Source organism: Felis catus, chromosome B3, assembly GCF_018350175.1.
Source record: "Felis catus isolate Fca126 chromosome B3, F.catus_Fca126_mat1.0, whole genome shotgun sequence".
Classification (NCBI taxonomy): domain Eukaryota; kingdom Metazoa; phylum Chordata; class Mammalia; order Carnivora; family Felidae; genus Felis; species Felis catus.
Genome location: NC_058373.1, coordinates 60,866,667 through 60,890,416, shown reverse-complemented (window position 1 = coordinate 60,890,416; position 23,750 = coordinate 60,866,667). Strand labels below are relative to the sequence as shown.

Here is a 23,750-nt window from a genome sequence, read left to right as displayed (position 1 = left end):
GTCTTTAATCTTCACAATAACCCCATCAGATGGGTACCAATATTAGCTCCTTCAAAGATGTCCTTTAAGAGGTGAATGGATAAAATAAACTGTGGTACATTCAGGTAATGGAATATTATTTAGCACTAAAAAGAAATGGACTATCAAGCCATGAGAAAACATGAAGAAACCTGACATTCGTAATACTAAGTGAAAGAAGCCGATCTGAAAAGGCTATATACATTATACAATGCCAACTATATGACATTCTGAAAACTGCAAAACTATGGAGACAATTAAAAAAATTTTAAAAAGTAAAAACATAAAAATAAATCAGCGATTGCCAGGTGCTTGAAGGGAGGGAGATGACTAGGTAGAAGGAGTATTGAGGGTCTTTAGGGCAATGAAGCAATTCTGGTATATTATAATGGGGGATATCTGTCATTTTACATTTGTTAAAAACCAAACACTGTACAACACAAAGAACTAAAGCAGCTAATGTAACTATGGACTTTGGCTGCTAACAATGTGTCCACATTGGTTCATCAATTGTAACAAATGTGCCACAATGGTGCAGGAAGGCCATGGTGGGGAAGTTTGAGTGTGCATTTGTGGAGGCGGTATGTGGGAATCCTGCTTTTTGCTCAATTTAAGGAAAAAAACCTTTCTTAATATTTATTACTTTTGAGAAAGAGAGACAGAGCGTGAGCAGGGGAGGGGCCGAGAGAGACAGGGACACAGAATCTGAAACAGGCTCCAGGCTCTAAGCTGTCAGCAAATGATGTCTAGCTATATTTTTGGGCGCGTTTATGTTTTCTTAGCCTAAATTCCTAGAGGTGGAGTTGCTAGATCCAAATGTATGCACATTTTATTTTTTTTATAGCTTTTTTTTTTAATTTTTTTTTTAATGTTTATTTATTTTTGAGACAGAGCATGAACGGGGGAGGGTCAGAGAGAGAGGGAGACACAGAATCGGAAGCAGGCTCCAGGCTCTGAGCCATCAGCCCAGAGCCCGACGCGGGGCTCGAACTCATGGAGTGTGAGATCGTGACCTGAGCTGAAGTCGGACGCTTAACCGACTGAGCCACCCAGGCGCCCCTGTATGCACATTTTATAAGTACTCTTCTTGTGCTTGTCTAAGTGCTCTGGAGAAAAATTGTAGCAGTTTATGGTCCCAAGAAAATAAGATTGAGCTTCCCTCTTTCCTCATACTGACTGTTATAATTTCGAATAGATTTTATACAGTTTGTCAAGTTAAATTGTTATAAATTGTATTTTTAAAAAATTGTTGTAAGTGAATATTTATTTATATGTATACAGGACATATGTAATTGTGCATTTTCAGTGGCCTTCTGTGCATAGCATTCTTTTTAATTCTTCTCAAGGCTTGAGCTCTGTTCCTAGTAATTAAAGCTGGCTGAAAGATGACCCTGTTGAATAACAAAGTAGTATTTGCAGCCATTTAGTCAGAGTATAGTCAAAAGAAGTTAAAAAACTATCTTTCGTCATTCTTCCTGAAAATTTGTCTAAGAGGAGAATAGTTTAATAATTCTATTTTTAAAGGGTTCTCACAAGTTTAGCACCTCTATCCCCTTTTATTAAAGCTCTGATAAGACATTTTTTAGACAAAGGGGCCTCTCCCTGCTGCCCCTACTCCCTAAAAACAGATTTAATGCTTTTATTAACTCAATTTTATGGTTCGATTTAAGCAATAATGTGATATATTTGCCATTATAATGTTTTTTAAATTAATAGATTTTTTTAGAGCAGCTTTAGCTTTATAAAAACATTGAGCAGGGGCTCCTGGGTGGATCCTAGGTTAAGTGTCCAACTTCGGCTCAGGTAATGATCTAGCAGTCTATGAGTTTGAGCCCCTCGTCCAGCCCTGTGCTGACAGCTCAGGGTCTAGAGTCTGCTTCGGATTCTGTGTCACCCTCTCTCTTGGGCCCTCCCCTGATCGCACTCAGTCTCTCTCTCTCAAAAATAAATAAACACTAAAAAAATTTTTTTTAAGAAAAGCAAGCTTGTGGTGTTTTTGTTCATCCTCATCCCATGTCCCTCTTACAAGCTCCCTGAAACCAAAGTTCCCACAGCAGTAACAACTGTGGAAAAACAGCAGTTTGGCAGCCATTGAAAAAAAACAGGAAAAGTTTGGAGATGCCCTAAAACCCAGGGCAGAACTGCCTGGCACTTATCTTTTATGCCCAGGGCTTATTTTTTATGACCTGATTCAACCTCATTCAGTGGAAAGGACCCTATACTCAGGGCACTGTCAAAGACTCTCAGCAGCAACTGTGAAAGATCATGGCTGCCCCAGGCAATGTTAGGAGGTAGGGCTATTGAGAGGCTGACTAAAAACTTAAAAGGAAAAATGGGCGGGGGGGGGGGGGGGGGGCCTGGGTAGTTCAGTCAGTTTAGTGTCCAACTCTTGGCTTCAGCTCAGGTCATGATCTCCTGGTTCATAAGTTTGAGCTCCAGGGCTCCACACTTAGAGTGCAGAGCCTGCTTGGGATTCTCTCTCTCCCTCTCTCTTTGCTGTTCCCCTGCCCACGCACTCTCTCAATATAAATAAATAAACTTAAAAAAAAAAAGTTCCTTCTTATTTACAAGTAACATTTATGGGGTGATAATTACAAAAACAAGACTGACTATAACAAATATGGAAAATACAGGAAACACAGAAGAAAATAAAAGTCACTCATAATATTATCCACAACAACCATTATTAACATTTTAGTGCTTAAGGTTTATTTATCTATTTATTTTTAGTAACCTCTACACCCAAAGTGGGATACAAACTCATGACCCTAAGATCAAGAATCACATGCTCTCGGGGCGCCTGGGTGGCTCAGTGGGTTGAGGGTCTGACTTCGACTCAGGTCATGATCTCACACTCATGGGTTTGAGCCCCGTGTCGGGCTCTGTGATGACAGCTCAGAGCCTGGGGTCTTGCTTCGGATTCTGTGTCTGCATCTCTCTCTGACCCTCCCCAACTGGCATTCTGTCTCTCTCTCTCAAAATAAATAAATATAATAAAAAAAATTTTTTTTTAAAGAATCACACGCTCTACCAATGGAGCTACCCAGGTTCCTTAACATTTTGGTGTTTAAACCTCCATTTTTAGGTTTCCTTTTTAAATAGTAGGATACTGGGGTGCCTGGGTGGCTCAGTGGGTTGAGCGTCCAACTTTGGCTCGGGTCACGATCTCGCGGTCTGTAAGTTCGAGCTCCGCGTCGGGCTCTGTACAGCCAGCTCAAAGCCTGGAGCCTGCTTCGGATTCTGCGTCTCCCTCTCTCTCTGCCCCTCCCCCACTCATGCTCTGTCTCTCTGTCTCAGAAATAAACATTAAATAGTAGGATACCAAGATAATTCAACACAAATATAAGAAAACTGAAATATGTGTCAATGCCCCAAATTTCCTACTACACTTACAGTTTTGTCTCCAGTAAGAGTAAGGTTTGTTCCATTCTCCTTAGCCTAAACATTAAAAAAAGAAAGTTAATTTAGAATTTTTACTTTATGCTTAGAAATACATAACAATGAAAACAATTACCTCTTGTTTTTCTCCTAAGAGAGGCAATCGATGTACAAAATCCCCAGAAAAGCTCTATGAAAAAAACATAACATTAAAATTAATGTTTAATAGTAAAAAAAAAAAAAAAGTTCAAAACCTACAAAAACATGGTTGAAGCAAAATACACCGTAACACTAAATAATATGGCATTGACAGACAGAAGATTTCCAATTAACCACAAACAAGTAAGAACTAAAAACTACTATCAAACTAAACGTGCCACTCAATTTCTCTGTTAAGAATTAAAAATATTCATGAATAAAAAAAACCTTAAAACAGAAGACATATGCTTAGGATAGAGAGATCTTATGGTTCCCTCTCTTGCCTCATATGAGAAAAATATGGCTCAAAGCTATCAAGCTTCAGATACAGAAATGGAATTTCAACTTAGAATTTTTTTTTAATGTTTATTTTTATTTTTGAGAGAGAGTGAGAGACAGTGTGTGAGTGGAGGAGGGACAGAGTGAGAGGGAGGCAGAATCTGAAGCAGGGTCCAGGCCCTGAGCTGTCAGCACTGAGCCCAATGCGGGGCTTGAACCCACAAACCCTGAGATAATGACCTGAGCTGAAGTCAGACGCTTAATTAAGTCACCCAGGCGCCCCTCAACTTAGGATTTCTAACTCTTGCGTCTACTGCTCCTTCCACCACAACACTCTCCATGCCTATAAAAAAACCACACTAATGTTTTCTTACCAGGTATCAGCAGATGAAGCATTCTCCTTCCTGAGTAATTAGAGCATGTACTCCAACTCTGTTACATTAGACTGAAGAAGGAGAGGTAACCTTACCAATAGGGATAATATGCTAAGACCCTGGAAAGATTATAGCAGATCTAAAAGCAGTGAACCTAGGGCAACAGTATACAGCAGGTAGCTTTCCATGATCAAATCTAAGAAAGGCCAACCAATCCTCCCAAGCTAGGGGATAAACCTATAAAAACTAAATGAAAGCCCCCTAACTAACATCACATTTTTTCCAGCTTTCTTATTCTATCATTTTAAAGATACCTTCTTTCTCCTCCAAATCCATAAAATCTAAGCTATGACAAGAACTCAATTATCAACTGTTATAGTTCAATTATCAATTTTATTTCATTTGCTTATCAATTACTAGTTATTAAAGTCTCATCAACAAACTTTATTTCTAGTAACTGGACAGAAAACTTAGCTTTCCGTGAATGCTCTGCCTCTTCAAGGCAATTTGCTAAATATTCTGAAGCAGTATTCAAATGCAATAAGAACAAAGAAAAGGCTACAGTTAATAATAACTATTTTCGACACCTATAAAACATGTAATTTTTCTATCAAAAAACTGACATCATATTCTATTTCTAAGAAAAAAGATTTTAGAATCAAAATTCCACTTACGTGATTACATATATGTAAGCATTAAAAATACATATTATTCACCTCTTCCCCTTGACTCAAAAAAAGTTGAGTTCAGGCCTGTAACAATAAAATCTAGAAACACTGGTATTTCTGGGAATGTATCAATTAAATGAGATCACAAAAGAACTGAAAAACTGCAAGTTTGAAATGTCTACCAGTGGATGAATGGATAAAGAAAATGTGGTATACATGTACAATGAACTATTGTTCAGCCTTAAAAAGGAATTAAGTGGATACATGCTATATGGAGGAAGTTTGAAAACATCCTGCTAAGGGAAAGAAGACAAATATTGTATGATTCCACTTCTGTGAAGTATCTAGAATAGTGAAACTCATGGAGAAAAAGCAGAGTAGTTGCTACCAGCGATGTGAGGGGAGGGGGTGTTATTGTTTAATGATTATGAAGTATCAGTTTGGGATGATGAGAAAGTTCTAGAGATGACTAGTATACCACTAGCCATCTCCAGAACTTGCATTGCATCGCTTCTCGGCCTTTTGGCTAAGATCAAGTGCAGAACTTGCATTGCACAACAGTGCAAATGTACTTCATACCCTTGAATGGCACACTTGAAAATAGGTAAAATGGTAAATTTTACTTATATTTTACCATAATAAAAAATGGGGATTTGCTTTTTACACACAAAGGAAAGCACGTCCTCTTTTTGATGAGATAAATATTAAGTGGCTGAATGTGCAATTAACAGAACATGCTTCTAACTTATTTCTGTCAGAACAAAGAATTCAGAAGTGGGAAATGGAGATCACCAAATATAGAGGTATTATGTAGTTTATCTCTTCTATTTCCCTCCAACCACTATCAAACATTACCTGTGTTTTAAAGAGCTCACTGCAGTTCTGGAACAATTTTGATGATGTCTGGTATTTCCCAGACAAGCCTTTTTTTTCCTTAAGGTTTTCCAAATATGTCTCCACTTCTTCTGCCTGGAAAAACAAGAGAAAATACAACGCACACAACTTACTTTTCACAAGTAAAGTATTTAGAAGATAACAGATAGATTTCCTATAGGGCAGGTACAGTTTTGGGTTTGCTATTTTAAAAACCTACAACATCAAATAAAAACTGTAATAATGTCCAAGAATCTAACAGTATTGGACTCTAACGTACAGAATTCTCCCTTTTTTTCTAAGCTCCAGTTTTGCATCTCCAACTATCTGCTTGTCATTTCTGTAATTCTGTCCTATGGCAACCCAAGATAATTTTGACATTCTTAACTTGTATTGCCTATCTGGGGATCTGCTAAGCTCTTGACCAGCTTATCACAAGTTTCAAACGTATGAAGTTTTTAACTGTAAATTCAACTAGTGATTAAGAGAAACATCAATAATGCTTCAAACTACATTCTGGACGTATTATCATCTCTCTAAGTTCTTCCATCCTTTTAGTCCTCATCATTATCAGTGATACCCAACATTGTACAACAAGAGCAAAAAACAAATCAACACCACAAAAAAGATAATGTAAAACCCTAACACAAGGCAGAAATTCAAAATGTTTAAGGTTTGAAAAACCAAGTGAATGGCAGATATTTTTTAAAGACCAGTTAGATTATCTTCGGAAAGGAAGAGAATAACAAATGGAGAACAGAAACGGAATGAAAAAGGCCTGAAAAATCCACCCTGGAGCCATATATCTTCAGTGCCCAAGTACAGTGTACTATGTCAATTGTGAAATGAGGTCTGAAACTATTTCCATACTACTAATAAAATAATAATGTTATTTGCCTTGTACTGATAATACAAAGTAATGATGGATAAAATTGCTGCCCCTTATCAGGAACCAAGGCAGTGGCACCTAATTATACCAGTCGTCATTGTAGGCAGTCACAAACTTACAGCTTAAAAAATAATTTTAAATACCAGTTTTACATAAGAATGCTTCACTAAAGCAGCAAAAATTGTTAACACTATTAAATCTGGACTGTGAGCACATGCCTTTTTAAATATTCTATGAGACAAAACGGAAAACATGCAAAATACTATAAATGACTGTCTTGAGATAAAACACTTTACAACTATTTTGACTTACAACCTAAGCTATCCACTTTTTTCATTTACCTAAAAGCATAACTGACAAACTAGTCATTCACACTTGGTTATTTGGGAAATATTTTCTTGAAAATGAGCAAAGGAAGGCTGTCACTTCAAGGACAACACCTGACAGTATTATTGCCAATGACAAAATTTGAACTTCCAAGCCAAAACTGGACTTCAGAAAACTTGTATCTTCCTCACCATGAGCTCAACAGCCTCCAGTACTTAAGGAGTTTCTGATGTGACAGAGGGTGATGCTAACAAATATAACTTCAAGTTAATTGTAAAATGAGGTAGTATTTGAAAGAATGATAAAAATCAGTCAACAAGTATTTTCTAAATAAACCCTGTTACAAAATCAGACATGGATAAAAGACCACAGTGCATGACACACCAACTCACTTAGTAGAGAAAGAACCCACTGATATGGTTTCAGATTCCACATTGCCACCAACCTTTAAGAAACTCTACTTGCTATGTGTTGGTACAGGATCAAAAAGCAGTATCTACAATTATCTGAAAACACTATTAAGATATCATTCTCTTTTCCAACTATGTATCTGTGTGAGACCACATTTCAACCAAAATAATATATCACAATAAACTGAAGAAGATATAAGAATCCAGCTGTCTTCAATTATCCAACATTAAATGAAAGGCGCTGCAAAAATACAAAGTAATACCACTCTTCTACGTTTCTGAAAAAGACATTTTTATTCATTGTTTTATTTTTAACATAAAAAAACGTTTTTCATGTTAACATGCAATGGTTTATTATTGCTATTTTAAAATAAATTAACAAACATTTTTTGTATTTTGTGTTTTAATTTCTAGTACGGTAACCCACATGAACAAAGGCTTTTTGGAGACTGCAGTAATGGTTTTTTTAAATATTCAACGCTTCACGAATTTGCGTGTCATCCTTGTGCAGGGGCCGTGCTAATGTTCTCTGTGTTGTTCCAATTTTAGTATATGTGCTTGTTAGAAGGTGGGGGAGGGACAGTAAAGTACCCCCCAAATTGAGAAAGTATTTTAAGACCAGAAAACAAAGCGGGCGACTCTCTACAGTTTATGCAGAGTTTTATTCGGGGTAACTTACTGACAGGGGGAGGGAAATGGGCAGAGTATGATTCACGGCAGCTGCAGTTATTCTCCACAAAGTCCAGACCTTAGTCCACAGATTTTATACAGTGAGGGGACACACAAAAGGACACTGTAGTGAGATCAAAGGGCTCCCATGTACCTCCAAAGGGCTTGCATGCATCTAATTAAAAGCTAAGCATTAATTAGATCTTGTGGCACCAACTGCGCATCAGGAGGGGGAAAGAGTATGTTATCTCTAACAGATTAATGGAAGGCCAAAACAAGGCTCCCCCTGTCCCAGCCTTGGTGGACATTTTTAAGGTACGTATATTCATCTCCAAGGGGTCTGGAACACGTAGCCCCTCAAGAGAGGTAATCGAACACACACGAACAAGATGGAGGGCCAAAGATAGAGTCAGCACCGTCAGCACTTCTACAGTGCTGCCAAAGCAAGCAAGATTCTGCAGTAATTTTTAAGGATTGAGACCAAAAAGTCTGTGAATTGCTAGTACAGTAAGTCTATAAATTGGGAAGCACAGATTCTAACTTCAGCTTGTCTCCTACCTCCTCCTAGCTATGTGACACTCCTCCCTCTATCAGGTTAGGACCTGATGATATCTAAAGTCCAAGAAAAAGTTTGTTAATCTTATATTCCTTACCTTGAAGTTGTAGATTTCATTGTAACAATCAGCACTTTTCAGATACCAGGTTATATTCAAAGATACCTCACAAGGTTCTCCATCAACTATAAAAGAAGAAAACTTTGTGAATAAAGATGAGTCCCAAACAAAGCATTTTTCCTCAACTGTTACCACACATCTTATTTTTTCCTGCTAAATTTAGATACTCAAAGACCATCCCTTCTCCAAACTTGAGGTAATGAAATAATTTATGTAAAATAACTGGATATTCTTCAGATAAAAGTAAGTACTGTTATTCACAAAAGAACAGTTTTTGACCTGCTTAAGTTTATCTACTTTTATGCCTTAAAACCTCAGTTTCTGGTTCTCTGCTGGGAAAAACCTGGAAGTGACAAAGCAGTCCTAAGTTAAAACCACTCTTCTATTATCATTCAAATATTTACTGAGCAGAGCACTTAAGTATACAAAGCTAACTGACAGTAAGCCAGAAGAGACTAGGACCCTTAAAAGGCTACACTCTAGCTGGAAAGACAAGGACTAACATTAGGGACATCACAAAGCAGTACTCAAAGCTTTACTGAGGGAAAAATTAATGGCTTAGACTTTGAAAGATACCAAAGTGGACTACAAGACAAAGAACTACAAACAAAAAGCAAATCTGGCTGGGGAAGGCAGAAGAGCAAAAGCAACACCGAAAGAGCATTAGACTCTTTCCAAAACCCACCTTAAGAGAAGCCTCAAGGAACTTCACGAAATCATAGTGGCTGTGTAACTCTTTAAACGTAGTTTGGAACACAATATTCTAGTGGACCAATGCATTAGTCTGAAGATTTGAGAGTATAAATCTGACTATATGACTGATCAGCTGTCCCACCTGGAAGTCAGCTTATCTTTGATTGCAGCTGCACTATGGAACTCTAAGATACCTGCTTTATGCACATATGACAAAGATAAACATGACGGCATCTAGGAATCTAATTTTGATTAACGTAAGACGGGCACCTAATATTTGTTTTATTTTCTCAAATTAATTTTCAAGTGACACACTTTTTTTACAAGGTTCAATTAAAATACACAAAACTCTGTAATGCCTAGGTGGCACAGTTGGTTAATCATCTGACTCTTGATTTCAGCTCAGGTCACGATCTCTTGGTTCATGGGTTCAAGCCCCATGTCGGGCTCTGTGCTGACAGTGCAGAGCCCGCTTGGGATTCTGTTTCCTTCTCTCTCTGCCCCTCCCTGACTTGCCAATATGTGTGTGCGTGAGCGCTCCTTCTCTCAAAATAAATAAACAAGAAAGAAACATTAAAAAAAAATGTTTAAAAATACACAAAACTCTGATGTGCTGAATAGAATTTACAGAAATGATAAAAAGGATATTGCAATCTCAATATAAACTACTCAGAAGAACCATACCAAGGAGACATTAAACAGAAGCTAATAAGAAAATCCCCTAAAAGAAGATCTGCAGGAAAACTTGGCTGCAAAAATACTATTATGTTAAAAAACACCATTCAGAACTTTGAATGGTTAGATTTAAGAGACAAAAATGGTCCTAGCAATTTCATGGAAAGCTATTTACCATACGCCCAAAAGTATAAAATCAGAGTCAAGGCATATGTGAGAAAGCAGAGAAGTAACAAAGTGAGAGATAATGTGATTTTCAGGGGCTTCAAATTCTCCAAAAATATGAAATGCAGACGCTACAAAATGTGCAGCTTGTGCAACTTGGCAAAGCACCATTTGATCAAAATACAGGTAAGAAAAGACTACACATAATAAAAAGGTAAAACAGCATGCAAGTTGTCAGGCTATCTCAAAAGACCAAAAACACTGTTCTCCCTGAGAGTTACTCTTACCTAGCACACCAACCTCTTAAGACTGACCAGTTTGTCAGAGTAATGTAATTTAAACCAAACTGAAGTCATTAGTGAAGGGATTGTATTTTCATGGATATAGTCTTCTCTTCATAGAAATTCTATAGGTCCCCTTCACTCCCACTAAACTGTAAGCTCAGTAAGAGAGAGGGCCTTTTCTATCATTTTCCTACTGTCTAAAACAGTGCTTCACATAATAGGTTTTTAGTAAGTACACACCAGATGATTAAAACAATAAAATCATCCAATTAAAACTTACAACTTTGCACTTTCATAAAGAAAGATGTGCATAGAAGCACATATGGATGACCTGAACTTTTTTTAAATAATGTTTTTTAATTTATTTATTTTTGAAAGAGAGACAGAGCAGAGGGAGGGACAGAGAAGGAGATAGAGAATCTGAAGCAGACTCCAGGCTCTGAGCTGTCAGCACAGAGCCCAACGCGGGGCTCAAACCCACGAGCCGTGAGATCATGACCTGAGCCAAAGTCAGATGCTCAACTGACTAAGCCACCCGGGGAACCGAGCTGAACTTTTATCCCTGATCTTGAAATAGAGCTATCCATGATCATTTATTCCCTAAAATAAAACCATTTTCAAAAATAAAAGGAAGCTTTTCTTTAATGTGCAATGGGAAATTTTGGATTCAGATACAGTGGTTTTCTCACTGGACAGACTGGTTTAATTCCATGTAATCCCTACTTCCGGATAATATCTTTGAGCTCCCTCTTCCAAAGATCTAAATAGCAAAATACTCCTTCTGTAAACAAAGGATCACTGAACATATTCGTGCAGAGCCAAAGGTCTGACACCTAAGTCATTTGTTCAGTAAATACCTAACAAGCACACAAAAGCAAAATTGGTGGTATCTAACAGAGGGCAGATTAAAATACCATCAGACATAATTTGTCTAACTGTAAAGTGTAAACACCAGAAAAACAAGAGAAGAAAATACAGTTCACACAAGTATTCTGAAGATTACTCAGGGGAAAGACCTTACTTATACTACGTGTTTATGCCTAGAAAATGCCAGACTATTAAATTTCAAAACTTATGTTTAGAGAAGATCAGAGATAGAAAATAGGTAATTTAAAAGTCTAAAGATCACTCAAATAAAAACTTCATGAAATGCAAAAACTCACATTTCAGGAAGATAGTGGTATTTTTGAACAGGATCTTTCCAAAACTAAAATAATTTTTCCCCTGCAAAGATAAAGGAGAGAAAGATAATTAGCATAGATCACTTTAATTCCCAAGGCAGAATATAACTGTTAAAAAAACCTAAATTTATAAAATGTTTAAGTTAGTTTTCTAAACAACAACAAAATCGATATCCTTCCTTTTAGTAAAATTCAACCGTATCCAAACTGCAGAATTTTGTAGCTTGGTCCAGAGACATGATTTTTCCCCCACAGGCCATGAAGCAAGGACTCTAGAAAAGAAACTGCTAGAAATCCCAACTTAAATCTTCACGGGAGGCACTCCTTAATTAGTTCATTCGCTTTACTCACTAATCACTGTTCAGAATAACCAATCATTTCCTCAAATAAACTATTCTATGAGCAGACAGATTTAACTATTAACCATTTTAGTAACAATAGCTAAAATTCAGAACCTGAAGATCTTCACCAAACGAACAAAAGCTATAATGCTTGCCATATAAAAGCACAAATAAGATTTGGACATTACAACCAGTGAGCAAAGCAGAATCAAACAGAAAGGCCACGTGGTTTCAATAGGACTATTGCTTTTCGGCATTTCCTGCGTGCATCCGATTTTTGTGAGCTCACGGGACTATAAAAACTCTTACTTCCAATGAGGTGTAAAGGAGTGAGGTGGGGGACAGAAAGGGTCAACCTATCTAGTAAGTTGTCCAAAAGACAGCCTACCTTTACCATGTCAAATTTTAGAACACAATTTCTACCACTTCAGCCATTCTCATTTTAGAATATATTTTTTAAATGCCTAGGCTTCCTCATCACACAAGGCTTAGAACAACCCTTCGAAAGTGCAAAGGAAATCAAACAACTTCGTAAGTACAATCATCCAGTAACAAAAAGTGCAAAGGGAAAAAGTGATAAAGACACCTATAAACAGATCTCTCTCATCCAACCTGGGGTCACTGGATTCTGTGAAACTTCAGCTGAAAGGGAAACCGTTCTCCACCTATCATCCATCAACTTTACACGTCTCACGTAAGGCACTGAAAGTTCTCTCTGACTTAGCTGATAAGAAACCATTCCACCATTCTTCTCCGCTCCTGAAGCGGCTCTGGCACTCCTGCTAACCTACCCACAGAAGTGCACGGCTTTCCGCTCCAGGGTAGTGGATCCTTGCTATCCAGCGACACAGATGCTCCAGGCAATTCCACCCCTTTTGAAGCGGACTTTTGCGGAACCTTCATGGACCCCTAGGGCCGCCGTAGCCCCACCCCTTGCTCGTCCAGGCTCAGTTGCTTCTGAAGTGAACACTCACCGACGGTATCGGAATGTGCCACTTGGATCGGTCAGCAGCAGCGACAGGTGCCGGTCCTACACCAAGGAGCGACAATGGGGACGGCTGAGCCCCCAAAAGAAGAAGAATGACAGGCAGCACCTGAAGCCACGCAGCCGCCGCCATCTTCACAGCCATGGAGCGCCTACCGAAAGCATTTCACCGTCTTCCGGTTCGCCCCGCCCTCTTCCGGCTCTGCTCTGGGGGCGGGATCATCCGGGTCCTCGAAACCTAGCGGGGCTTGTTTGTTTTTCCGCCCAGCAGCCCCTCCCTAAACCAGTCGTCACGGTCTCGTGTGAGGTTTAGAGCAGAAAGCGCAGGCGTCGTCCCGTCGTAATCTGGTCACCTTGGAGCGTTAGGATGTTAATCAAAAGCCACCTCCTCGTAGGTCTGCTTTTCTCCTCTCTCCCGCCCCTTAAAGGGGCTGGGGATTTTAAGCAAGCACCTCGTGTAGCGTTTGGCTCTCTCCTCTCGTTCGCCCCCGCCTCTCATACCTTCTAAGTCAAAGTGAGACGCGGGGTCCAGAAGTCTGGGAAAGCCGTAAGTCTGACTGCCTCCTTGGCAGGTAGTAGTGAGTTCTTGGTTTCTGGAGGTTTTTAAGCAAGGACTGGAATTTGGCAGTGGTGTAGTATAAGCACTTCCTAAGCTGTATCTACTGCACTAGATAAGCCCTTAAAAGAAAAATCGCTGTAGCCCTGAAAAGCATGATGGTGCAGTAGAATTTGTCTGGAGAACATCCACCTTCAGTACAGAGCAGTCCGGCACTTTCAACTTAAAACTAAAAACGGAAAGAGTGGGCCAGTTTTCAGTATCTGTGGCGTGAGGGTCACTGAAATAAACCTGCAGACGTTTGACCTGGGCCGGGCAAGCAGTCTCTGTACTACCTGGTTCTCACGCTCTAGATTTTTATCCTCTAGAGCTCTTTGAGTACACGCCCCCTCCGCTACAAAGACAGTTGCGGTTCCTAATGAAAGCACTTCCTTGTTGGCACTCATAAACAAGAAAATTTGGTCAAGTCTCCGTAGAAACGCTAGTTTGGGCCTGGAAACCCCAGGAGTACGTGTAGTTTTGCCACTTCTTAAGGACCTGGGGAGGACTTCCATTTCCCAAGAACTTGATGGTGGTGAAGTGCTGGTTGTAATTTAGAAAGACTGCCCTTCAGTGTTTTAAAAACACCGCTCGGCGTTGGCCTAAGAGCTGAGAGCCGGTCCGACGGGCTGGGAAGCCATGGAAGCTGCTGGGAAAGAGGAAATCAGGTAAAGGCCCCCTGGTCCTGCAGGGACTGACTTCAAACAGTAGGGAATAGATAGTACCCGAAAGTACCTGAAAGCAACATTAGGTTTGAAGGTTTTATTGATTGTTTGAATGGCCTCTTATTTGCATGTTGGATATTTGTGTATTTAATCTTTACCAGTTGTCTCAATTCCCCAGGGAATTAGTTGATATTAATAGCTAGTCCCTCACAAAATATTCTCAGGATGGTTTACAGAACAGTGGAAGAATTGTGATCAGAACCCTAACATGAATTTCAGGCTACACCCCCATCTTCCTATATTATTACAGAGTTCATTCTTCAAAGCTGAAAAGCAAGGATTGCAAATTTCTCTAATCTTTGCACGCTTGATTAAAGGAAACAGTGGCACAGACTATGTTAGTGAAAGATTTGATTACTTCCAAGAAAACAACTTTTTAGTACAGCCAAGTGTATCTGTGTGGGCTTGTTTTCATAATATCTTGAAATTTGTGTTCAATCATAGTTTCCTACATAATCATAGACATGCTGATTACAGCCGTATTCAGCAATATGTCTGCTTGAAGGCAAGTGTGGTTTTTTTTTCCGTTTTATAGCCTAGAGTTGTTTTAATCATACGGAGGCTAATTTATTTTTTTTAAGACTTTTTTTTTTTTGAGAGAGACAGACACAGAGATAGAGCATGAGCGGGGGAGGGGCAAAGAGAAAGGGAGACACAGAACCAGAAGCAGGCTACAGGCTCTGAGCTGTCAGCACAGAGCCCACCCAACGTGGGGCTCAAACTTGGTAACAGCAAGATCATGACCTGGGCCGAAGTTGGATGCTCAACTGACTAAGCCACCTGGGCGGCCCCAAGATTTTAGTTTTAAGTAATCTCTATGTCCCACATGGGGCTCGAACTCACAACCCCAAGATCAAGAGTCGCATGCTCCACTGAATGAGCCAGCCAGGTGTCCCTGGAGGATAATTTAAATACATATACTCAAGTAGCAATATATATGCATCTTGTTCATGTTCTATTCCAGAAACAGCTCTTCTGCGAACCTGGTTTGTTAAAAATTGGCTCTTAGATTGTCAACATTATCTTAGAAAGTAACAGATTTTCCTCCTACATCTGTTTCTGTTTTTACTCTAGCCCCTTGCACATACCTCTAATAAAGCATTTGTCAGGTTGATTCATGCTTGTTTGTTAGGCTCTTGCAGGAAGCTCTGACACAGTCCTCCATATCTTCCTCAGAACCCAGCACTCAGTAAGAATATTCTGCAAATATTTTGTTGAAAAAATGAGTGGATTATTTTTGTTTTTGTGGGTTGTTTTTTTTTGTGTGTGCTTTTGCTCCTTCCTATTTTATTGTTGTAGTCATAGCCTTCAGTCATTATTTTAAAAGAACCCTTCCTCATAAGTGACAATACTCTTCTTCCAGTGCTTTCAGAGTAATCCCAGAACTTGATATTTTGTTGTTTACCTTGAGTGATTTACAAAAGGATGTTATTCTGCAGCATGCATGCTATCATGTTAGGTTATGGCCATGACACAATTTTGCATTGCAAAAGTTCATTACCCACGTTCATGCTATAGTTAGAGAAGGAACAAAAATTGGATTCACAAACCTTGTGGAAAGTAAGTTTCTGAAAATGTCTTTTTATTTAGTGTTGAAGATGAAGCTGTGGATAAAAACATTTTCAAAGACTGCAGCAAGATTGCTTTCTACAGGTAAGGAGAGGAAATAATATTACCTAGATCAAAACATTGCAATATTGTAATGTTTATAGGCTTCCTAAGGAAAGAATCAGTTAGGAAATACAGTCATTAAGAAATTCATTGGACAGGAGACCTTCACCTTTATACACTCACTGCTATGTCATTTAAATTTCTTAATAAATTTATATTTTAAAAGTGTTTATGGCTTTGAATAGATAGTACCTTTACATATTTCAAAAGTCAAATAATATAAAAAGATATTCTTTGAAGAGTGTTACCCCCATGGTTGTCCCCTGCCACCCTATTCCACATCTTGTCCCTCTGAATAACCAGATTTGTCAATTTCTTATTTATCCTCCCGTTATTTCTTTTCATAAATACATTTATTCCTATATCACTGCCCTTCTTATACCAAGTAGCTTCCTATATATGCTGTTATGCACTTCTTTTTTTTTAATGCTAAATAGTTTATCCTGAGTATGTAGAGACTGTTCTCCCTTTTTATAGATGTATAGTATTCCATTGGGTAGCCGTACTATAATATATTCAGTCTTCTTCCTATTGCTAGATCCTTGAGTTGTTTTTAATCTTTCAGCTATAAAATGACTGCCACAATGAAAAACTATATATATGTCACTCTATACATGCATAAGTATTTATAGGATTAATTTCCAGGAATGGGATGACTGAGTCAAAGAATAAATGCACTTAAAATTTTAACTATTACCAGATACCCCTCATAGGGTTTGTACTGTTTTGTACTCTCATCACCACTGTATAAGATGATCTGTTTCCCCAGAGCCTGAAAAAATATTTCTTTAAAATATTTTTGTTGAGTATCTTACTACAATTTTTGGTCATTTTACTTTCACAAAAATTGTATCCTATGTCACAACTTTCTAATTTATTCAGACTGCCCTAAAGGAAGAACATCAGATCACTTAAATTCTGAGTAGGTGCCTTAGAGGGAATTCTATAGGGAACTCTTGGTCATTTTGTTAAATCACTAGATTATACCAGATTTCTACTAGAATTTATTCAGTTTCTCTTAAAGTATACATTTCATGGAAAGTGGAAGGGAACTTAACAAGCTAATAAATATCATCTATGAAAACTGCCCCACCTTTTCAATAAAGGGGACAAAATGCCATCCTAGAGCAGTGTTATGTTGAACAATTTCATTAGTATTTTATTAGCACTCTAATAACAAAGTGTTCTGTTAGTGCTTTATTAGAGTGCTAATACTGTCTGGGCCCAATACATTTATCATCATAGTGAATTTTAATGACTTCCACGTGGTAATATAGTTTGCTGAATGCTGTCACAAATAATTCTCAGGCATTTGTATACTCTGTATCTGTAGGCGTCAGAAACAGCAGCTCTCCACAAAGTCCACCTATCAGGCATTACTAGACTCCGCCACAAAAGGCAAAGACAGCACCAAGTTCCAAATCCTCAATGAAGCAACTAAGGTAAAAAAGAAGTATTTTCTACAGAAAATTGTTTCCATACTAAATGGGGTTTGAATGAAGTAAATTTCCACAAAGGCTAATTAAAACTATGCATGCTTCAAAAATAAACTTTGTTGGAGAAATAATGTGATCTTTTTCATATGTACACGAGTACTTTAAAAGTAATGTGAATATTTACTTACAGACTGCGTATCAAATGCTTTTCTAGGTATTTTACAAATATTATTTCCTTTTAATTAGTCTTCATAATACAGAAAAGTGACTAGGAAGTCACTTGTTCTAAGTCACATAGCTAGTAATCAGTGTTTTCACCTGTGTCTATCAACTCTGTTAAGCATCCATGTTCTATTACTGTTATACCCTGTACAGTTGAGCGTGTGGCCTAAGGAAGGTACAGATTGAGTGAATGTCCAAACCTCAAAATGTGGGTGGACCAGAGGAACAAGGGACTATGGAGTTGAAAACCTAAGTCACAAGTGTTCCATCTCCTGAGCTGCTTCACTAGCAGATCACCCTAGCTACTATATACTGAAAGGATTAGAGCAGTATTTTAAGTACTTTTTCTCACTTGTCAAATCATACCGCTACTTCAGATGGGCCAGCCATAGAGGAAGTCCTGTATGGGCTAAGGTAGGAAGAATGGCTATGCGCAAGTACAACGCTACCAACCTGACCCACACTTCCAGATCCTCCCTGTCTTCTAAAGGCATCCGAAGCTTCTAAGGCCTCCCAGACCAATCTCGCTTCTTGGTAATTCTTATAGCTGAAAGACATACTTGAAGCCTTGAAGTGTAAGTTCCCTAACAGATGACTGAGAAGGAATTCCTCCTTTCACTCCAAAGCTGTGAGATATCTCCCTGTGGCGACCGTAGCTCTCGCCCTGTGGTGCTGCACAAGGGAACCTCCTCAGAGAAGACAGAAGAAAAACTTGCTCCACAACATCAGGGGGTTCTCTATAACATTTGTTAGGCCTTTAATTTAGCAAAGGGTTCCAGCTTTATTCCCACACATGAGGATCTATTGCACGGTGAGGTCGGCTACTTTCTTTATGAAGTTTTAGAAAATGCAGCTGTTTCATAGATGTGGAATTTTCTAACATACTTTTCTTGCCTGAATTCAAAATAATGGCTAGAATTGTATGAACAGTTCTGTGTTCTCTGTCCCTCTCCTGTTTCCAATTTCTAGCTACTGTGATAGCGGTACACTTAGTTCATCTCTCTTAACTACACAAATGGGATGGTTTAACCTTTTTCTGAAACCTAATGCTGCTTTTATTTTTTTTTTTTTTAATTTTTAATGTTTGTTTATTTTTGAGAGAGAGACAGAGCATGATTGGGGGAGGGGCAGAGAGAGAGGTAGACACAGAATCTGAAGCAGGCTCCAGCCTCCGAGCTGTCAGCACATAGCCCAACGCAGGGCTTGAACTCACGAACCTTGAGATCATGACCTGAGCCAAAGTCAGACACTTTACAGACTGAGCCACCTAGGCGCCCCCCCAGTGCTGCTTTTATACTACCTCTTTTTTTCTGGAGGAATTTGCCCCCTTGCTTGGCATTTCTGATACCTTTGAGTTCTCAGCTCATGGTACCCCCAAAGTCCTCTACAAACTGATCCAAGTCTTTACTAATTACCTTTTTTTAGCATAGTTTGATAGCCATTCATGGGAAAATATGAGGCAGCACTGATTTCCCTCCTGAAGAGCCACCTGCCATTTGCATGTGGTCTAATATCCTGAGACCCAGCCAAACCTCTGTATTCAGGGTCAGCAGAAGCAGTTGGCTCTGGGAAATGCAAGGAGTCTACTAGAAACCTTGTAGGAGTCATTAAGCCTGCCACCAGATGTCAGGTACCTTCCATTCTTCTTTTTTTTTTTTCTTTTTTGTCATTTGCTCATCTTCCTATCTCTAATGTATCTAAACCCAGAGAGTTGTAGCTATCCCATAGTCAGGCAAGAATCTCTTCCCATCCTTGGAGAACTTCAGTGTATTGAGCATCTGAACATCCACTGTCATGAAGATTCATGGTGAAACAAAGTAAATGAGGCAGAAGCATCCTGTGGACCAAAATACAAGTGTTCATGCATCTTGATACCAATGCAGTTAGTGGTGGATCCCCACACGCAGCCTTTTGCAAAACTATAGACCAGCTCTCTTCACACATCCCTCTTTGGAGCCTGAAAACGTGCAAGACAATGCTGTTCAGGTCATGTGTCAAAACCAGAGCCCACCAGATCTGGATGCCTTCCAAAAAAAAGAAGCCACAGTCCAGGAGGACCCACAAGATCTTAACACAGACAGCACATGGCTCGGAAGGGAGTTGAGAAGCCCTAACAAGCAAGGGTAGGTTATCCAGGATATCAGCAACATAGCTCCCAGGACTGAAAACTCTGTGGCCCCCTTGGAAGAGACTTCATGTTCAGGTATTAGAAATATTGGGGCTGCGGGGCTTAGCTATTGGGCTTTTGGGGCTCAGTCGATTGAGCATCCAACTTTGGCTCAGGTCATGATCTCACGGTTTGTAAGTTTGAGCCCCACATCAAGTTCTGTCATGGTAGAGCCCATTTAGGATCCTCTACACCGCCCCCCCCCCCGTCCCTGTCCCTCCCCCACTTGTACTATCTCAAAAATAAACATTTTTTAAAAAGAAATATTGGGGCTGCATAGAGAATCTGCATGTTCTGATCTCAAGCAAATACATGTATATGTTTAGGAGGTCACCCTGAAATTCTGGGCTGAATTCCAATTTAATGTTTTCCTTGTCACGTGGAGTTGAGATGACGAATAGGGACTTAAGGTTTCGTGTCCTCTGTCAGTCTAATATGGGCAATGAAGATCCAGACAGTAATCTCCAAAGTTGTCTGAACCTTGTATCCAGCTTGCTGTATAGTCAAGCAGCCTGCTTTAGAGGTCGTTTCTGGGATAAGATGGGCGTTTCATGGGAGATATCACGTTAGGATATGGTATGGGTGTGGTCTGGAGATTTAAAACAAGCTGCACATATCTACCTATTCAGAATGATAGCTTTTTACTTCAAGTTCACAGAAACAGAGCCCAGAGTCTAAGAGATCATATTCAGCTCACAGCTGCAGTTCTCAGATTTCACTGATGAAGCAGATTCTTAGTGTCGGCCTGCTCCCACACCCTTAAAACTCTTAAAGCAGTAACTTTGTTGTCAAGGTCTACTGTTAATTTTTGAAATCCTTCTTCTCAATCTTCTTCCCCCAATCTACCCCTTAATAAGCAACCAGAAAACAGAACCGAGCTTCATTCAGCATTTTCTTAGCTTGGACTGCCATAACAAAATACCATAAACTGGGGTTCTTAGACAACAGATATTTCTTTGCCAGAGTTCTAGAGTCTGGGAAATCCAAGATCAAGGTGTCTGTGGGCATCCTCTTCCTGGCTTATAGACTACCACCTTCTTACTGCATTTTCACATAGCAGAGAGAGAGCTAATTCTCTGGTTTCTTCTTGTAAGGACACTAATCCCATCATAACCCCACTCTCATGACCTTATCTAAACCTGTTTACCTCCCAGAGGCCCCATCTCTACATACCATCATATTGAGAGTTAGTGCTTCAAAATATGAATTGGACATGGAGGAATACACAATTCAGTTCATAGCAAACATGATGTTCCTGAAACAGTAATATTACAGAACAAGCTGAAGTGTTTCCCTGTGTGTTGTGTCTAGGTCAAGACATCTAGGATTTGAAGAAAAGGCAGTTGTAGTTTAAAACGCATGAGTTCTCTCACATAGGGCCCCAGTATAGTATCTTTCTCAGTATTCCTGAGAACAAAATAATCAGGTAGATATTTGATAAAAAGGCTTCCAGAAGAAAATCTTAAAGGAAGGTTAACGGTAAAATGTTCACTGCTTTTTTGGAGCTGTTTTTTTCTGTTACCGATTTTTTACCTTCAGTGAAAATTTGACCTAGATTGAGAAACCGAAGATTTAGTCTTGTGACTTCAGAGCAGAGAAATGTATTCTGTCCTCCAAGTCTAGCTAAAAAGCACTGCTAGCAAGGCTAACCTGGAATAGACCTATGCCTTTGACCTACTTTATATTGCCAATTTTTATGCTTTCTTATGACATAGATGACTTTTTGGCAACATGTTTACTTTTCTTTACAGCCTGTTTACAAGTTTTCACTAGAGACTACACTTCTAGCAGCATCTCCAAGGATGCAGGCATATCTCTGAGCACCTCCATGAAGTTACCCCTTGCCTTTGCATCTAAGCCGGATGAAAATGGGATTTCACCCAGCCAGCCACATCCTCAGCAGATGAGGAAGAACTACAACTTGTTAGCCAGTACTGTTTCTGCAGAAGTGGCCGTGAACAGGCAGCTAATTTGGGAATAATAAACCAACTGGCTGCAACAGTGGAAGGAGCAGTTAGTGTCATACAGCACTTTAATGAACTCTTAGACAATCCTCTGGATGCTGGAGGTCTTTTTTATTTTTATTTTTTTTCAGAGAAAGAGAGGAGTGGGGCTCACCTGAAGTGGGGTTCGAGCTCACCCGATGTGGTACTCGCTCTCACGAACCGTGAGATCATGACCTGAGCCGAAGTCAGATGCTTAACAACTGAGCCACCCCAGTACCCTGAATTCTGGGAGGTCTTGATCAACAACTGGGAGAGGTTGTTGTTCACTCTCGTAGGCCTTTTAGATTAACTGTTCTTTAGAGTATAGAGAAGACACCTGGTACCAGAGGAGAGGCAAGATCTATATCCATCAAGAAGTTGATGGAGTCATAATTTCCATTCCTAATACCCACTGCCATTTAAATATGTGTTCTATGGCAACATGTTTAGTTTCCTTTACTAGCATGTTTTGCTGTTCTGTTAACTCAGGCACAATCTCTACTAGTTGTGATTCCCAGTTGTGGGTAAATAACAGGTTTTGTTTTAATATAATTGTGATCAGTCCACTACTTGAGTACAAAGACAGGGCTATTCCTAGCACCATAGTTTTTACAACCTGGTGGTATTTTTATCCATGTGGCCAAACAAAACAAAACAAAACAAAAACAACTACATAAAACTAGACTTATGGATGACAGACTAGCAGGTTTTGTTTTTACTAAGCATAGAATAAATAGGAAAAGAGGATTTGTACTCTTTCTCAGACTATGAGAAGTGAGTCTCTGAACAAAGGTTTATGAAAAACCAAATAGAACCTTGTAGTGCTAAAAGGAACCTCTAAATGTACTCCTTTCTCTGAGGATTTATCTCATGTTCTCTGTGTAGGTGGACATTTGCACATCTTAAATACTTTTAAGGAGCAAAATCCATGCTGTCTCATTATTTAAAATGCTTAATTATATATTTCTTCACCTATTTTGCAGTAATCCATCTTGCTGCAATTTGAGTGTAACTTAGTGTATTCTGAGTATTAACATGCACTCCTAGTTTAAGCAATCTAGCTTCTGTAAGTTAACATACTTTTTCATCGTCATTTCCAATCCTAATAGGAAGAAGAGATTCAATAATTATTTGTGTATTACTTTTTCACCAATGTCCAAGCAGAAGAAGAAGAGGAATGTATACAAATTCTTAATGTATTAGATAGAAGAACATAACATTCATGTCCCCACTTTTTGACACAGCAAGGTTTTGGTGGGAGAACTGAAAAATAACTGGCAATTGAGAAACCCAGAGAAGTGGTTTTTAAACTGTCAACCACAGAGCCCAGGTTTCCATGGAGTTGTCTCAAAGTTCAGTTCAGGGAGGGGCACTGAGTCTCCCCACTGTCTTTAACCCAAGTAGCTTTATTTATTGCACTAATGAAAATCTGCTATTAAAAAAAATTTTTTAAGTCAATAAAAACAGCATGAGCCAGATCATAGAAGCAAAGCATACTAATGTCTAAGGAGATTATATGCTTGGACCATGAGAGCTATGTTAGTAATAGTAGGAGGTTTGAATGAATCTGAATACCTTGAAAAGGATTACCTATTGGAAAAAACCACTTGCTTAATTGAGCTAAAATGAAAACAAAATGGAGCTTTGACTCTGATTCGTATGTTTGGTTGTATAAGGTCATTAGAATAAAAGCAGGGTTATTATCTGCCTCCTCATATAATTAGGATTCTTTCTGAGCTGCAGCCTCAAGAACAGAACATACAGACCAGTCTTTGGTTTTAAAAAAAAAATTGTTTTTAAAGACAGTTATTTCACTATAACTGGGAAGATCTCTGAGTGCATAAACTAGGTGCAATTTGTTCATCATA

The 23,750-nt window shown here is 39.0% G+C and overlaps 2 protein-coding genes and 1 non-coding gene across 9 annotated transcripts in view; 1 reads left to right on the top strand and 2 right to left on the bottom strand.

Moving 5' to 3' along the window:
* The window catches only part of TMEM87A (transmembrane protein 87A), a 40,118-nt gene extending 26,784 nt beyond the window's left edge, over positions 1–13,334 (bottom strand). Inside the window, exons 1-6 of one of the 2 annotated variants that reach the window (XM_006932617.4) lie at positions 13,071–13,334; positions 11,738–11,798; positions 8,737–8,822; positions 5,771–5,884; positions 3,533–3,586; positions 3,412–3,456 (exon numbers count right to left, since the gene is read on the bottom strand). In XM_006932617.4, coding sequence (XP_006932679.1) covers positions 3,412–3,456; positions 3,533–3,586; positions 5,771–5,884; positions 8,737–8,822; positions 11,738–11,798; positions 13,071–13,226 — 516 coding nt within the window. In that variant the 5' untranslated portion in view covers positions 13,227–13,334. The remainder of the gene's footprint in view (positions 1–3,411; positions 3,457–3,532; positions 3,587–5,770; positions 5,885–8,736; positions 8,823–11,737; positions 11,799–13,070) is intronic. The other variant, XM_003987248.5, reaches the window with a different exon arrangement.
* Positions 7,881–7,982, bottom strand: LOC111561045. Its single transcript, XR_002743415.1, has one exon. It is a non-coding gene; the product is annotated as a U6 spliceosomal RNA (small nuclear RNA).
* A 68-nt stretch (positions 13,335–13,402) lies between the features above and the next one.
* The window catches only part of GANC (glucosidase alpha, neutral C), a 76,239-nt gene continuing 65,891 nt past the window's right edge, over positions 13,403–23,750 (top strand). The window contains exons 1-4 of one of the 6 annotated variants that reach the window (XM_045059492.1): positions 13,426–14,344; positions 15,992–16,054; positions 17,406–17,514; positions 21,649–21,901. In XM_045059492.1, the coding sequence (XP_044915427.1) occupies positions 14,316–14,344; positions 15,992–16,054; positions 17,406–17,514; positions 21,649–21,717 (270 nt within the window). In that variant the 5' untranslated portion in view covers positions 13,426–14,315 and the 3' untranslated portion in view covers positions 21,718–21,901. Of the gene's footprint in view, positions 14,345–15,991; positions 16,055–17,380; positions 17,515–21,648; positions 21,966–23,750 lie in introns of those variants that run through there. The other 5 variants (XM_019832626.3, XM_019832625.3, XM_019832624.3 and 2 more) reach the window with 5 other exon arrangements.